The 17,548-nt window shown below is 37.0% G+C and overlaps 3 protein-coding genes across 5 annotated transcripts; 2 read left to right on the top strand and 1 right to left on the bottom strand.

Annotated features, from left to right (window-relative positions):
* Positions 1 to 396: 396 nt before the first annotated feature.
* Positions 397 to 5,779, top strand: Ktub (Tub domain-containing protein ktub). Its single transcript, XM_071789046.1, has 8 exons — positions 397 to 577; positions 1,183 to 1,318; positions 1,491 to 1,583; positions 1,794 to 1,966; positions 2,071 to 2,238; positions 2,298 to 2,643; positions 2,968 to 3,120; positions 3,236 to 5,779. Exons 1-8 carry the CDS (start codon positions 536 to 538, stop codon positions 3,367 to 3,369), a joined length of 1,245 nt encoding a protein of 414 aa, XP_071645147.1. The 5' UTR covers positions 397 to 535; the 3' UTR covers positions 3,370 to 5,779.
* LOC139819578 (uncharacterized) lies at positions 5,592 to 12,412 on the bottom strand. Its single transcript, XM_071789040.1, has 7 exons — positions 11,530 to 12,412; positions 10,982 to 11,070; positions 10,728 to 10,870; positions 8,740 to 10,540; positions 8,412 to 8,621; positions 8,244 to 8,305; positions 5,592 to 8,043 (listed from the first exon to the last, which is right to left on the bottom strand). The coding sequence occupies exons 1-7, from the start codon at positions 11,658 to 11,660 to the stop codon at positions 7,852 to 7,854; spliced, it is 2,628 nt and encodes an 875-aa protein (XP_071645141.1). The 5' UTR covers positions 11,661 to 12,412; the 3' UTR covers positions 5,592 to 7,851.
* A 143-nt stretch (positions 12,413 to 12,555) lies between these two features.
* Nap1 (Nucleosome assembly protein 1) lies at positions 12,556 to 16,768 on the top strand. Of its 3 annotated transcripts, none has more exons than XM_071789045.1 (8): positions 12,741 to 12,873; positions 14,224 to 14,375; positions 14,836 to 15,125; positions 15,265 to 15,424; positions 15,504 to 15,641; positions 15,727 to 15,874; positions 15,982 to 16,101; positions 16,308 to 16,768. In XM_071789045.1, the coding sequence occupies exons 2-8, from the start codon at positions 14,229 to 14,231 to the stop codon at positions 16,466 to 16,468; spliced, it is 1,164 nt and encodes a 387-aa protein (XP_071645146.1). In that variant the 5' UTR covers positions 12,741 to 12,873; positions 14,224 to 14,228; the 3' UTR covers positions 16,469 to 16,768. The 3 variants fall into 3 exon arrangements, with proteins under 3 accessions (XP_071645144.1, XP_071645146.1, XP_071645145.1); XM_071789044.1 differs by having other exon boundaries at positions 12,801 to 12,943; XM_071789043.1 differs by lacking the exon at positions 14,224 to 14,375 and having other exon boundaries at positions 12,556 to 12,873.
* The last annotated feature ends 780 nt before the right edge of the window (positions 16,769 to 17,548 follow it).

Here is a 17,548-nt window from a genome sequence, read left to right as displayed (position 1 = left end):
AAATTAACTTTCTTGGTTTAACTTACTTTTTATCTTTTTTTAATGTCCATTTCTACCAAAATAAATTATAATTACTTTAAATTCAGCTTTTTTTCTATCAATTTCTATCAACTTTAAATTCGGTTTAATTTACTTTTTATCTTTTTCTATTCTTGGAACTAGAAAAAGATGAGAAGTAAAATTAAACCGAGATTAAAGTATTAAATTTGTCTTGATAGAAATGGGCATTATTATTTCATCGCGTCGCAATTGATCGCGGCCACTCACGGCGGCCGGTGCTCGGAATTTTTTTCGGAGACCGACCAATCAGAGGAGCCTTCATCGAACTGGCCAATCGACGACTCGACCATTCTCCAGACTTTTGCGAGTCCGCCATGAGAGAGCTCCGGTGAAGGCTACGGAGCTCGGGGCGAACGGTTGCCTAGGTACCGCGAGCGAACGAGTGTGTTTGGAGTAAACAAAGCTGACAAGCCAGCGGCCTGGGGGGCTGCGCATCCCTGTCGATCGTCGCCCTGACAAACCGATTTCGCGCAAAATGACATCGCTCGACTTGCGCCAGCAGAAGTTGGAACAACAGGTGCGACTTGCGCGTAGCGGATAAGCCGAGACTTTTTACTTGTCACTCGTAAACTCTCTTCGGGGCGCGTAACCTCGCACCTCTTCTCGTACGGTGTGGCGACTCGTTTAACTTGACGAGTGTCACTTACAATCCTGAAAGGATATATCAATTTACGGGAAATTTATAGGAGGAGGACTGGCCGCCGATGGTATTTCGTTAAACACGCGAGCAAAACATTGAAACCCGAGCTATACCTTTCAATACCATTAGATGAATAATTAATGAACACTAATATGTAACAGCTAATAATAGGGAGCTTTAATCGTTCGAATTCTTCTCTGTTTTGTGGAATAAGGCTGTGTATTAATAGACATTACGCTGTAGCTATTTTGTTTAAAAATTTATTTATGTACGAGATATATGAGAAATATTTTATGAACTTGATTGAAATTCAGCCTATATTATTGTATTGTAAAGGATGATTTGAATGAAGTTTTTGAATATAATTGTGAGTTATTGAGTTAATTTATATATTTAGATGGTTATTTTTCAAATTGCGATATTAGCAAATGATACTTTATGTCATAAAGTGACTTATTCATGTTCTGTGCTAATCGATATAGAGGCAACTGATCGCGCAGAAGATGAAGCAGAAGAGGCAGACTGGTGCTAGCGGGATGGTACAAGCATCTAATGTATCTAGTGCGCAGCTGACGAGTCACTCAAACAAATGGATGAATCCTAACAAGGAACTTCACGGTAGTGTGCAAATAAAATGATTCTATAATTGCTAGATGCTTATGATCGAGCACAGTTATCATAGATTTATGATATATAAGGCAGATATATAATATATAATTTTTCATATTTACTTAATATCATAAAAATGTGTAATAAAATCGGGAATAAATGTTTTAATATATATTTGCAGCGTATGATGGCCCATTACAGTATGCTATGTTTCAAACAAATACAGACGTGGGACCTTATGCAGAAAGAAAAAATAGTGAGGGGACAATTGATGGTAAACTTATTGTTAGACTATTTAAAAGTAAAAATCCATGTATGTGTATATTATTAGGTCGCTAAAAAAATAATGATGTTTTCCATTTCTTGACAGCATCAAGCTTTCATCACTAATCACTAATACAAAAATGAGACATTTTCTTGTTTTAATTATGTATAATTTTATTTATTCAAAATTAATTACGCTAATGTTTATTGATATTTGTAGCAATGGTCAACGAAAGAGGCTTATATGAAGGTTCCCAGAGTACTGATTGCGCCGATGAGGAATCGTCACCCATAGATTTGCATTCACCCTCGGAATCTCTCCCATGTTCCTCACCACTTCGAGTGGCACCGTCGGAAGGACCTAATACTCTTATTAGGGAAAATAACTCTTCCGTATGTATTATACATACTATAATGTACAAATATGCTCTGTGTTTTATTCATAATATACAAATGCTAAGAAATAATTCTTGAATACCTTATTGTACGTTTTGCAGAGTCCAGAATTGGAGGGAAACGTAGAAGGCAATATCGAACAGTTTGTGTTACAACCGGCAAATAAAAAAATGCATTACAAATGTCGAATAACGCGCGATCGAAAGGGAATGGACCGTGGTCTTTATCCGACTTATTTCTTGCATCTAGAACGTGATTACGGGAAAAAGGTACGTTTACATTCGCTTATTTTAACGGTTCGTCTTCTATATACCGATTGTACTTGCAGATTTTCCTACTGGCTGGCCGAAAAAGGAAAAAAAGCGCAACGAGCAATTACTTGATTTCGACCGATCCGACAGATCTCTCGAGGGGAGGGGAATCTTACGTCGGTAAACTCCGATCGAATCTTCTGGGGACACAGTTCACAATTTACGACAACGGATACTCGTTGATGAAAGATGATAAACGCGACGAGCGTTTCAATCCACGGCAGGAATTAGCCGCGGTGGTGTATGATACGAATGTTTTAGGTTTTAAAGGCCCGCGTAAAATGACCGTTATTATACCGGGTATGACGCCCGATCAAAAGCGAGTGGAGATATGTCCGCGACTTGAATCAGAAACCTTGCTTGGTAATTTATAATTTTAATATTAATATAATATATAAGACGAGATATATAAAGCAAAAAAAAAAAGAAATATTCTAGAACTACGTGCCAAAAATGTCCTGTGAAATGAAATAATATATACTTCATGCGTATCAGAGTTTAAAATTATATAGTTAATTGTATAATGAAAGTTACTAACGAAAGTTATATAATTACATAATAATACAGTATTGTAACGCGGTATTGCAATTGAAATTGTAGCAGCAACAGAAAATTAAATTAGTACTTACATTAGAACTATTTATAGAATATATTTATAACAAAAATTGTATCTTTTTATACTTTCAGAACGATGGAAATTAAAACAGATGGACAATCTGATAGAGTTACATAACAAAACTCCCGTATGGAACGATGACACGCAGTCCTACGTTCTTAACTTTCATGGGCGAGTAACTCAGGCATCTGTAAAAAATTTCCAAGTCGTCCACGATAGCGACGGTAAGACAAGACTGAATTTTTTTTGTATTTTACAGCATACATGATGTGATATTTTTGATATTTTTCTGTAATTTATTTTAAAAAAGATTTATTGTTGGATTTCAATTAATTTTAGTGGACTACGTCGTGATGCAGTTTGGACGTGTCGCGGAGGACGTTTTTACGATGGATTACAGATTTCCCCTTTGTACAGTTCAGGCATTTGCCATCGCTCTGAGCAGTTTCGACAGTAAATTAGCGTGCGAATAACAATGCGACCGAATGGCATCGATCGAAACGTCAGTTAAGTACATGCTTACCCACGAGTTACTGTATCATTCTAAATCGTTAACTTACTAATGGACAATCAGTAGATTACCAGGTACCGGTCTAAATATGGTACCCGGCGTATTGAACCGTTTTATAAAATAAAACGTGAAACGAGAATCGCTCTAAATGTGTGTTCACTTTTCATACTTCGTAATGAGTCTATTTCTATACTAAATGTGTGTAATGCGGAATATGATGACTTCAATATTATTCATGATAAATCGATATCAAGGTGTTGAACTTACATAAAAATCTTGATAGGGTTACACTTGAAACACAGCACGTTACGTTTTACGGCTATTTTCATTATTTCACGTTAATTGTGAAATAATTACTGCTGTTCACAAAAATGATGATTCCTCGGCCAATAATTCAGAAAACTAATGCAGTATACATTTGTATGTTAAATACTGGAAACATATTTTTATGAATAACTCATATATTATATACGCAAAGCGTTTATAAATAATAAGACATAAGTATCTGATTTTACAGTGCCTTGGCATAATATTCGCTGTGTTTTTGAAAAATAATATTTACATTTGTATCTGTTCCGTTTTCATTGAAAAGAAACTGATCTCGTTATTAAAGAGATCACTAACAAAAAAATAAAATGTACGTTTAAATATTTCGTTAATAATTCATGTGCGCATTAATTATCAAAAACGAACATCACAAAAAGACTCGTTTTTTACACGTATTTCACATATATTTCATGAAAAATTATTTATTTATATAATGTTTAATAATAATCTGTGTAAAAAAAACATCCCGATCATAATAAGATTATGATTAATCGGGATCTTGTGTAAGTGGCTACAAATCATACAACTCTTTATTTTATCACCATATGGAGATGTGCAATTTTCACTGTCACTAAAAAATTTTGAATATTAGATATATAGAAGCGCGTAGCGCGTACACCATTAATTATAAATATATCGCGCACATCTTCAATCAAATTTCCTCTGATAAATTCATTCGGGATATAACAAGATATGTCGTATTAATATAAGAAAATATTGAAATTATCGAATATTATATTAATTATTTATGATTATTATTTAAATATTCTAATTATTTTGCATCACTTTGCATTATGCACAACAAATAATCAGGAGTTACTTTTAGACTAAATTACAAATGTAACATCTTAAAAAATATAATTCAAGATGCGAGATTAGTTAAAAAAATATGTGTTCACATATTATTTATATATTGTGTGTATTATTTAAGTTATAGATCTATAGAGATATATATATAAGAAAACGACCAAAGTATTTTACTGAAATTTTCACGATTTTTTGTAAAACAAATGAATTATTTAAACGTTTTATTTAAACATTTGAAGCATCAGATGATTAGGTAATATTTGATGCACAGCTATTGTCTAATCATCTGAGTGCATGTGTTACTATGGTAGCTTTTAACGTAGTAATGTTTGACGATTAATAGAAACATATTTATTGCAATACTTTAAAAATAGGTACCTGTATTATATAGCGATCGCTATAGTTATCGTATTTATATCCGTAATTATTCTGTCCTTCTGTTTACATCATTGGAATACTTTCACATTCCACTTCTCAATTATTTTAAGTATATATGTATAATGTATATGCAGTTTTCATCCTATATTCTACTAATTCATGTGCGACGAGAAGCACATTTATTATCCCTATTAGATGCGTATTGTCTGTATTTTGTATATTTGTATCCCTATATTACAGAAATGGTCTTATTTATATCTCTACTATATGATTAAATTAATCGGAAATATCTATCGGATAGCAAAATGCATCTTGCACATTCAATACAACAATTATATGTTTATTTATCGGTGTAATCGAAGAGTATATGTCTAGTCTTTTATTGTACCGGTAATAGTTTTGGTACATTATGTGTAACGTAATAAGTTATTCGTTCTTCTTTTATAAAAACGTGTGAAAAATGAGAGAAAATCATACTAAAGTACGTACTTTTACTAAAGTGATGCATTAGTTTTTATACGAAATTTAAAAAAAAAAGATGTAATAATAATTTTAATCATATATTTATATTGTTTATTAAATGCTGAAAAATGTTTTTCGATGCGAGACATAGAAAACAATTCTATAAAAACGAATGCATCTCGTGTTTGATTCTAATAGAATAGAAACGGGTGAAGGTACGTAGTAACGTGTATATTATTTATTATTACAAGATTTATAAAAGAAGTAACATTTCCAGCATTATTTGGGCAGTAAAACTTGATAGATTAGTGAGCGCATTTTCTTAGTTTTTGTATTTTCCATGTATAAAAAACCGCTGTTTGTATCTCGATTAATACAATAAAGGCACTTAAGGTCTAGCACTTATCGACATGAATAAAGATTACGATATGTGTGTGTGATGATCACTTATTCAGTTTATTATTTACAATGGGTGGCGATCATGGCGCACAGTGATGTGCGCTGCTCTAATGAACCGAAGATTTGAGTTCAAATCCGATTAAAAATCGTCACAATTTTTCGTTCGCCATAGTTTGAAAGGTAATAGTAACCCACCGAGAGTACTTTGTCATGAGCCCTTTATCCTGAGGCTTCTGAAAGATATAGGTAGTAACTCCGATATCAGATTAGGACGCGATGGGCTAATCACCCTTCAGCCTAAAATAAATTCGATTATTGAAACCTACAGGCTCTATGTCCCACAGAGAGTAACACCATTTTATTTATTATTTGTACTTATAATTAATGTTATTTATATAAATAACTTTTTTTAAATATATTTCGTCAAGATGTACCGTAATCGTAATTGACAATTCTTTAGAATATTCAAGTTGAATTAGAAGTTTGCGTGCTCTCTTCGTAAATAACGAAGCAAAGCGTACGAACACTGTTGTTTCTTCATTGTGCAGTATAAGTAATTTCAATCCTTATTTAGCAAGACAATTATGCCTCGTAAAAAATGCATATATATTAAAAAGCAATAACGTGAGATGATGCTTCACAATTCACATTACTAATTTTACAAACTAAATCTATAAGAAGTCGAAGTGTAACTTCGTATTCTCAACCTTAGTGATTTTTTTTCTTAATTGTTTTGTTCGATTCCGAGCATCGTGACCTTTCTGCATATATCTGTGCGTCATATATGGAACTTACAATTTAATGCCGATTCCAAGCGGCTTTTTATAGAGAAGAAAGTGCTCATGGCAAGATACTTTCGGTAGGGTTAGCCGAATTTGAATTTGGATCATTGGAACAGCGCACATCTCTCTGCGCCACTAAATAAATAATTTAGTAATTATCAATATATAAAAAAGCTTTCTATACAAAATGTATATGTATCTATGTATGCGATACAACAATATGTGAATCACAGAATATTTTTATGGTTTTTATTTTCTTTTTTTTTTCAAACACGCGTCGAACTTGTGTTCAATATATTAGTATTTCAATGGTTGAACAGGTACTGAACACCTGATATGAATGTACAGATCGAACAATTTTTCTTAGACATATATACATATCACTGTATCAACCTTTTATAATTTCTTTGTATCGTGTAAGCGTGATGATATGTCTGAGGTGATTTGACAAAGTATGACAAGCAATTTTATGAAAAGAATAACGAACAGGACGGAGATGAGATAAAAGTTGAATTTTGTCTGCAAAAATGTTAATTACACTCGCAGTCTTGTTTCCGTGTAGGTATGTACATACATCTTTTATAATTTATCGGCCGATCTGTCATTTATTATTTAATAGAAAAAAATATTTGAACGATTTTTCATAACACTATATATATTCTTATGTACAAAGATTTAAGATTTATTGCAATTGTTTGTATTAACTATTATGTAAAAAAATAGCCTTTGTTTTCGGCTTTTCCTATAAAACACCGAACGAAAATGTCAATTTCTACATCATATATAGAAATTACAAACAATATCAATACGATCTACATCTTGAAATCTTAGTTTTGGCAACGATAAAATTTACGACTTGAATGATCTTACTCGCGAAATAGATCGCGTTTTTTAAATATTATTTAGCAATCAATAGACAAACTCCTGAAATATTTTCGAAGTTTGTATGTAATAGTATAAATAATTTTCAAGCCTTATTTAGCAAGACAATTATGCTTCAAATCGTAAAAAAATGCATATATATATTAAATATGAATAATAACGCGAGACGATACTTCACATCACTAATTTTACAAAAACTGAATACAAACAAACAGCACGCAGATATTAATAATAATAATAATAATCCAACTTGGAAGCTCAATAATACTGAATTTCTATCAGCTTCGAGAAACTTATCGTTATTATATAATAGAACCGAAAATATCCCCGTTATTCTAATCGCCATATTAGTGGTTAAACTTTGTGAGTCTCTATTTTTCTTTGTTCTGTTTTTACCGTTCGGGATTTCACGTGCATCCTTTTCTCAAATCGGCTTGAGTGGTTTTCGCGTTCGGTCGTACAAATCTGAGAGCCGGTATACGCGATGCGGGTCTAGGAATTCCGCTTATCACAGCAGCTGGCTTACTTCCGGTACTCCAATTGGTCGGCTGTCTCAACCGAGTCTTATTCTCAATTTTAGGCACTACTTGATTCGGACCCTGCAAGTTAATTTATTTATGTAATTGTTACATATATATATGTAATAATAACTTACTTATAATTCTTCTAAGCAGTAAACACGTAAGCAGTAAACTTGTATGTCGCAACGTAATGAATAAGTTTTGATTAGCTATTATTGTGAAACATTGAAATTTCGATTTTGTAATGTTTACATAAGTTTACATAAAGTAATACATACCTCTATCTTTTCACCCACTGCACTTTCTTCCTTGGTCTTCGTTATGTTACCTTCGGCATTTCCTTAAAAGATACATGTATTATTATTTTATTTATTGACTTTACGTTACTTTATAAGTTAAAGTTATTCATTATTATATTTTAATTCTGAAACAAATTATTTAATTACCTTCGTTGTTTAATGCATGACTAGACCCGCTGGGGCTGATTATCGGAGAGCTACATTTCATACTCAAGTCAGTATTTTGTGAACGTCTGTCAATTTCGCAATGTTCCACACCATTTTTCAGAATTGGGGAAGGCAAGTCCGTTTTCGCTTCGACCCACGTGTTCTCTAGAACTTGTCTGCACAGTTTGGGCGCTGAGTCCTGTTTCAAACCTAGAGATACAAATGTAGAATTAACGATTTCTTATATAGCGATACTTTTAATTCATTTAAATTTAAAATCAGTTTTATAATTAATTCTATATTTTCTAAATTATAACTTAGCACTTACTCTCTTCCTGCATTCGCACTATTTTATGTAATTCCTCGGCATTCATTGTTTGTCTGGTGCATGAATTATGACTACTGCTGTCAGAGCACGTACTGAGTCTGTCATCCAGGTCGGGAGCGCTGTGAACGCTGTGCGTGCTCTCTATGCTCTCTGTCGAACCGGCGATCACGCCCTTCATCGGAAACTGATTATTCGCATTCACGTTGGCCTCGAGCAACCGTTGCTCGGAGCCACTCTTCATCTTGCCGTACAGATGCAACCTGCTCGGCAGTTGCACCTTCTCCGCGACGTTCTGCACGATATTGGGTTGCGAGCCCTTGATGTATCCTATACTAGACATGCCTGTACGACCAACGGGCATGCCGCCGGCGCTCTTCAGCGAGCTCGACACAAGATTGGGATTTGACTTCTGCAGGAACTGCGGTAACTTCGACAACGCTCTCTGTACGTTTCGCTTCTGCTGCGCCTTCGTAAGCATGGGTTTGCAAAACGTGCTGTCCATGCTTGGGCGCGTCTCGATGTTCTCACTGGCAGTGTTGTCAGTTCTCTCGATAGGGTTGCTCTTCTTCGTGAAAGTATAAAATTTACGTTGGTCCATTGGCAATTCCTTTTGAGCGATTACAGCCGTTTCTTTCTGACTTGTACCCTGATTGGCCATCGCCCTAAACGCTGTTTTCTTGTACGTGTGGAATCTGTTAGTCTCATTCTCGTTACAGGCTACGTGAACATTCTCCTTGGTGTCCCTCGAGCCGGGATGATCACCAGGGATATGATTGTACGTGGAGTCCAGTTTGCGCTCGCCGCTTCGTTGAATCTCTGTCAGCAACTCTCGTCTCAACGACGTGGGAGCTTTCAAGGTGGGACGCACAGTTGGCTGCGGTTGGTCCAGATGCTTCGTAGCGAATTTCGGTGCTGCGTCCAACATGTTTGGATTCATCGGCGTGGATTGATTATAGATAGGCACCTTGAAAGATATATCTAAAGCGCTCTCCTTCGCGAGTGTCTCGCGCGTGAGAAGGACCACGGATTCGATTTCATCCGACGGAACATTACACGTTACATTCAGATCTGCTTTATTTGCGCGCATGCTAGGTATGTACGTGTCGTTAATCGACACGGGCGAATTTGGTCTCTCGGCGCCTTTCGCCAAGGACAGATATGTAGTATCTAACGACTTGACGTCATCAGTTGCTTCATTTTGCGATTGCACGAAGGTAGCATTAGCGTTAGGCTCGGTTACAAAAGTGGAAGACAAAGTAACTATTTCTCCTTTGCCGAGACTCGATCTTGACGGTGAGGATCCGCTAGGAACTCCAGTGTTGTACGTCTCGTTCAAGCCTTTATCCAATTGAAGAGATTCTTTGCAGGTGTTGCCTAGAGTATTTGTACGATTTATCTCATCCAGGGTATTGTCGTCGTCCTGCATCACGAACGTTTTGTTGACATCATCGGAGTTTGAGCTTTCTTCCATATCGCTAATGCTTTGAGCCATGTTCTTATTTATCACTGATACGTCGTTTTTAACGAATATGGACTCGTTTATAGACGCGATAACAGACGCATTCAAAATAGAAGGCTGCGACATGTTCATCAACAGATCGCTGAACTCGGGTTCGCCTAAATTTATGAATGAATCTATTCCTTTGGACTGCGACAAGTTTAGGAAAGCTTCCATGCTTTCCTGCCCCGACATCGCGGAGTTCTCGTCGGATAAAACATTCATAGTCGCTTTGGCGGATGGCTTCAGAATCGGTGGCACAGATTCTTTATCTCCAATCGTTGCAGGTAAACATTTTCCCACCTAGTAGATGACACAAAATTTCACACACTTAAGGAATGTACTACAGACCTTAATTAATAATTCATAGCTATTGTTAAGCATTTGAAAATTTATTCTACAAGTATTTACTTTAATATAACTAGGAAATCCACTTCAATCAATCCTGATCAATTAATTTCTAGTATTAAATATAGAGGGAACAACCTACATTTTCTATGTGCGTAACATCCTGTAGCTTCTCTTTATCCGTCGTAGAAGGCGGTAGTCCTTCAAAAATCGATTCAAAGCTCATTCTGGCTGATCGTTTCTTAGGTCTCGTGAATGTTCTAGTGTCGATGCATTTTCTGTTATCTGGATACATATTAAATTTAATAACAATGGTAAGCAATACTCGGATTATAAGATAATAAATCAAGCTGAGAACAGTTAGCGAACAATTTAGCGTGATATCATGCTTTGTACTTTGAACATCCAATTCCGGTTCTGTCTTCAACCAGGCATATAGATCCTGGATTGCAGGTTCGGCTCGGCGTTGTAGGGGCACGTACAACCTAAAAAAAGAATAAAAATTTAATCAACGTCGACTTATTAACTTTGAAGCAATAAAAGAACATTTAACATAACATTAGTACAGAATATAAAAATGTTTTATCTGTTTTCTATATCTCAAATTTATCTCAAACTTACAAGCTATAGAAAAAACTGGTCAATATATAGACAATTCTTAAATATAATTAAAATTGACTCAAGAGCAATAGAAGAGCAAGAGCAAGAAAAATGAAAGAAATCTATCAAGTTGATATACGATCATTTTCTTCTACAAACAATACATGCTCTCCTGTAAATTTCAATTGTACTGTTACTTATTATACATATGTTCGTTATATTTTTATTCGTTTCCCCGTAGAGAGAAGTAAAAATCGAGTGGGAACGAAAATGAAGGTAAACACGGTGAGCGTGTTCCCATGAAGGTGCGATTAAAGGGCCACCGATGGGCGTGCGACACCCACCAATCGTCGTCGTCGTGGTCGAGCTGCAGGTCCGACAGGTCGATGCGATCGACCTCGTCGACGAGGTAGCCATCGTGAGGGTGTTCCGCGCTCGTGACAGTCTCGCTCGGATCCGTGGTGCCCGCTGACATATTTCGCGGCCGAGTGTTATCGAGTCGCGCGTATACGTGCACACATATTTCACCGTTCCCGGGTGCTCGCCAGTGCTCGGCGCCCCGAAGACCGAAGACACGAAAATAGCTCAGCGGGGGAAGAAAGAGAGAGAGAACGTGAGAGACGGCTCAGACGGCAGAAGGGAGGGAGCGGACTTAACTCGCGACAAGCAGAAACAGGAGCGACGTCGATGACTCTCGATGCGGATTGGGAGGGAAAAAAATATGATCACGGCCACCGAGGTCTAGGACCTCGTCGCGAAACATAACCACGTTGAACGCGGATGCTACGCGGATGCGCGAAAACTGCGTTATTCGAGTGCCTAGTGTCATGGCGCGCGCGGCGCGAGGATCGATCAGACGTCGCGCACCGGACGGCGAATTCGAATTCCGAAGTCTCTAGGCTTCGATCGTTTTTATTGGAAGACGTGATTTTTCCGGGCCAATGGCGACGTCGCGACGTAACCGTACGGTTTCGCGTCTTTTGTCCAGAATGTCCAGATCGATCGACCGATCTCAATCTTTTATTTATTTAAAAATTTGTCTTCTTTAAAATTACAAAAGTTTCGAAGATAAAATATATTTTTCTCCATATTTCTGATTTTTTTTTGTATTTTTTGATTGTCCGGTATTCCTCTTGTTTCAAACGTTTTGCTTAAATGCTTTTTAATATTCTTAATTTTAATTCTTGTAATATTATGCTTTAATTATTTTTCTCTTTTCCAATATATTCTTAATGAAAGATTTAATTAATCTTTGTAATATTGTACTTTTGTACTTTTTCATTCCTTATTCCTTTTATCTCAACATCTGTTTTTAACGAATGAATAATTTTTAGAATTAGAAAAAGATAAAAAACCGAGATTAAAGTTAATCTGCCCAAAAATTAATGAAACATATAAAATTGTACCACCGTACGTCGTTTCAATTTCGAGTTCAGAAAGCGCAGCACTGCGCAGCCGCGAGAACTCGTCGAACGCGTATCGACTATCGCGGCGATTCCCGCGCTTCGACCGGGTCGAGAGCCGGTCGAGAGATCGCGATTGGTCGCGATTCGCAACCGCCGTTCTCTCTCATCCCTCATTCGTGTCTGTTCGTGTCGCGCATTTACCCGCGGCCCAACCGTCAAGAGGCAGCGACCGGTTCGTCGTGCTCCTGTTGTTCGTTCCCTGGTCTCCCTGGTTTTCGTCAGGTTTGGTTTTCACCTCTCTCTCTCACTCTCTTCTCGCGTGCTGATCCCGACTCCGTGTGATTCCATCAAGGTACGACCCGACAGAGAATAATCCGGAATCCGCGCCTGGCGCCGTGGGGCTCCACGGCGCGCGGCTCCAGGATACGACTCGCCGCACGCCGCACCACGTCGCCGTGACGTTCGCGCGCGCACTTTGTTCCCCCCGCGTCCCCATTCTGTCTTTCACGTCTCTCGTCGCTTGGCATCCGGCGTTCCACACGGTTCCGTCATCTACGCGCCACGTGCCCCGTACCCTCCCGATATTCCTTCCTGCCGTCCGAGTTCCCCGCCGCGAGCGAAGCGGAGCGTCGCGAGGGCGCGAATCCCGGCGCCTTTAACCCTCGTCCTCTCAATGTCATTCCGCGCGCGCCGTCGCCCGTCTCGCTCCTCGCCGACCGCGATTCTCCGAAAAGAGAAATAACCTTCCCCTCGAAGACGTCAGGACCGACTCGCACGGTCGAGGGAATCGCGGAATTTTGAAGCGCAATTCCTAACCCGTAGACACCATACGCGACTCGCGAACTCTCCCTCGACGTGCGTCTCGTGTCCCCGCGTGGCTGGCGCGCCGTTTTGCGTTACTATTGCACCGAAGCTCCGTAATTTCTCACGCAATCTCGTCTCTCCGGTGCATACAATTCTAACACGCTCTGCAAGCATCACGTTGCACCCTCCGTGTCTGAGAGATTTAACCGATCTTAAAGTTTATCACCCCCGAAACAGGGGGTCTGTTTTCTATTGCTGCAGAACTAGCGCCTAGGTCAGTTCAGCAATAGAAAACAGACCCCTGGTATCTACCTTGTAGTTGAGTTGTTAAAACAGTCTCTTTCACCGAGAGTTCTGTCCCTTAATTAAGTGACATGAGATGACTTGTTCCTACTGAGAATGTAAAACAATATTTTTTTTCTTTCATTAAATTCCCCTTTGTGATTGTCAATAATTTATATTACTTAGAGATAGATTTTTTCTGCTTTCATTATGTATGTATTTAATAATCAAACTACTTATATACGCTTCTTTATCTATTCATTCTTGAATTACGTTGCGAAAATTAAGTATTAGAGACCTGGTCCTAAAATTAGTCTCGCTTGTCTTTTCTTTTTATTCATATATATATATACACCTAAGCAATGTACATTTTGCATAAATGTAGCACCGCTTCAGTGATCGAGCTAAGCGAAAATTAAAATTCGAGCCGATTGAAGAGGGACGATTACCGAGCTTTCAAGCTGAACGCCAAGAGACTCTTTAGATTAATACAGATATAGCCTCGGCTAAAGGTAGAGAATTGATAGCGACGCATTTGAATTGTAGTAAATATGACAACCGATCCGGAACGCGCCGCCAATACGAGCGGTACAGAATCCGTCGAAGACGAAGACGATAACCATCGCAAAATTTTACATAGCAATGATGTGTTAGCTGCTCTTCGAGGTGGTGGTATTACTGCACCAGGATTTGCAGAGGTATTGCAATATTATTTCCCGTCTTCATTCGGCGAACTTTACCTACATACACATATCGTCGAATTTATATAAATTGATCTTATTAAATGCGCGCGCGCGTTATTTTACAGTGATATTGCAAGTTTTTTTTCTGAATCGCATGCTTTTCTTAACGCTTGTTTGCTTTCACATCCCATTTAACCGACCATTTTTTACCGAATGATACATCATGTTTGTTACGCATCTCGAGTTGTGTGAATGTCATCCATAGTTTACTGATTTAAGTCAAATTTTATATAAATGTTTTTCTTATCGCCGATTCATGTAAACCAATAACTTGCAATCTGTAACTCTCAATCGATAACTAATTATTAAAGTAAAAAAAAGAAAACGAAACTTTAAAGAAGCTGGATAAAATATAAATTATTAAATTGTCGTGTTTGATTGTGAAGTTTCACAAGTGTATAAATTGCGTTTTCAGCAAATGCAGTCTCTTCCTGCTCCCGTCAAACGCAGGGTCAAGGCACTGAAACAACTGCAGCTTGTCACTACTAATATCGAGGCTAAATTTTACGAGGAGGTCCATGCCTTGGAATGTGAATACTACAAAATGTGCGCCCCCCTATACCAGAAGCGGAATGACATAATATCGGGCACTTATGAGCCAACCGATGAACAATGCGTTTGGGACAGCGATGATGAAGAAGAAACGCTAACTAATTATATGAAAGAGAAGGCAAAAATCGAGGATACTGTAGAGATAAAGGATGAGTATGTTTTTTTTTCCCCAATAATTATTATTATTATTATTATGTACCTGCTTATATAAGAAATTAAGAAAAATTAGATTTAATTTAGACGTGCAATTAATTGCAGCAAATTAATTTGAATTTGTGTAATATGATTTTAGAGCGACGGAGAACGAGGATGATATTAAAGGCATCCCAGATTTTTGGCTAACAATATTTAAGAATGTAAGCTCGCTATCTGAAATGGTTCAGGAACATGACGAGCCGATCTTGAAGCATCTACATGATATTAAAGTAAAATTTCTGCCATCGAATCCAATGGTGAGCTACAGAACGAAGTAATACAATTAATAATTAGAGAAGAAGCTTGATTCAAGTTAATATTCTTTTTCTTTTTCAGGGATTTATTCTCGAGTTCTATTTCACGCCCAACGAATATTTCTCTAATTCAGTGCTCACTAAAGAATACATCATGAAATGTACTCCAGAAAAGAACGATCCGTTCAGTTTTGAAGGGCCAGAGATATACAAATGCAAAGTAAAGCTTTTACTTGATCTAATTAAGTTTTTATTAATTAAGTATATAAGTAATTGTGATACCAAAAAGAGAATTATTTTCGTAGGGCTGCGTGATCGATTGGAAGAAGGGCAAGAACGTTACGATAAAAACTATTAAGAAGAATCAGAAGCATAAATCACGAGGATCAATGCGTACCGTGACGAAAACGGTTCAAAATGATTCCTTCTTTAATTTCTTCAGTCCACCAATTGGTAATTAATATTTCACGTATTTTTTAATTCTCCGTGTATAATATAGTAAAATTACAAGTCGGCACATACTTGATTCGTAATTTAATTTTGGTTGCAAACATCTTTAGTGCCAGAAGACTCGGAAGCCGATATGGATGATGAGACTCAAGCTCTACTAACCAGCGATTTCGAATTAGGCCATTACATTAGAGAACGCATAGTTCCTAGAGCCGTACTCTACTACACAGGTAACGTCCGTGCATATTATTCTAATTTCCTATCGTGTAATGACGAATGTGACGCAACATGTTTATTCAACGTTAAAAAAAACCTACAAACGCGCGGCACATAAGATCGATAAAGAATCACATATTAATTTCAAAATGTATCTACTTATAATCAGAACATTTGGTGTGTATTTTCAAATAGTTTTCAGGTGAAAATTTAATTTCAGGTGAAGGCTTAGAAGACGAAGACGAGGATTATGAAGACGACGAGGAAGGAGATGATGACGACGATGATGATGAGGACGAGGAAGAAGAGGCTTCCTCTCCCGCTAACGCGCCTGCAGGTGGGAAACAAGGCGATGATCCCAATGAGTGTAAACAACAGTAGAATTACATTAATTGCGACGTAATGGAAAAAAAAAATCAATCGTTCGTGCGTTTACAATATGCAACAACACACTAACGACACCTCTGACCGATAACTGCCTAGATAATCCTGCACCTTGTGGCTCCAAATGTAATCCCTGTTCTTCGTGTCAATCATCTAATCATATCATATCTCCTATTCCAGATCAAGCATAGAAACTCTTCAACATACCAGTGATACAAAAAAATATAAGAAAAAAAAGAAATTATGCGTACCAAACCTTTCCTATACTCGCCGTTGACGATGAGTAGAATGTGCGCCTCATTATACCTGTGCTATAAGATCTAATCATAAGTATATTGATAATTGCTCTCGCTCTCGAACACTGATTATTATCAATTTTTAATTGCTTCATTTTATACTACTTGTTACGTTTATATGTGCCGACAGAGAGGTTGGTTGAATTCTTTTCCGAGAAACGCACGTTGCTCTATGAATAAATTTTTGGGTACTGTTGAAGCATTTTTAATACAAAAGTGGAGAAAAAAAAAGCTATTGCTGTGTTTCATTCTTCTTTATATTCCTTCACCTTCCAAGACTTCCGTAAAAAAATGATTTTTTGGTGTTATTTACAATTATTATATTGATCATGCTTTCATCTGTAAACTCATGGAAACGTTTGATACAACAATTTTGTATTATGTCGAAACGGCTTCGAATATTTCATTTGTTAACTACAAAAGAAAGGGAGGAAGAGTTTATATTCAAAGGTAATCGTAAGGGGGACGTTACAATTCAGGTTAAATTAGATAAGGAAAAATGTATTTAATTTGCATGCACGCATTGAAGAATTTGGAATAAGTTAAGTATATCAAACAGAAAGATATGGATAATATCGCTAATAATTACTGTGATTTTAACTCTCATAACACGATTTGGAATTATACAAATATATATGTAAATGGAGAAATTCTATTGGAGGAAATGGAAGATAAAATGATCTATACATAGTAGACACTAAATTAAAAATGAAGGAAGGAGAATACAGATCGTCGAATTTGGATCTAATCTTTGTATCAGAAATATTAAATGGATCGATAA

This window comes from Temnothorax longispinosus, chromosome 9, assembly GCF_030848805.1.
Source record: "Temnothorax longispinosus isolate EJ_2023e chromosome 9, Tlon_JGU_v1, whole genome shotgun sequence".
NCBI classification, from domain to species: Eukaryota; Metazoa; Arthropoda; class Insecta; order Hymenoptera; family Formicidae; genus Temnothorax; species Temnothorax longispinosus.
This window is presented reverse-complemented; position numbering and strand designations above follow the sequence as displayed.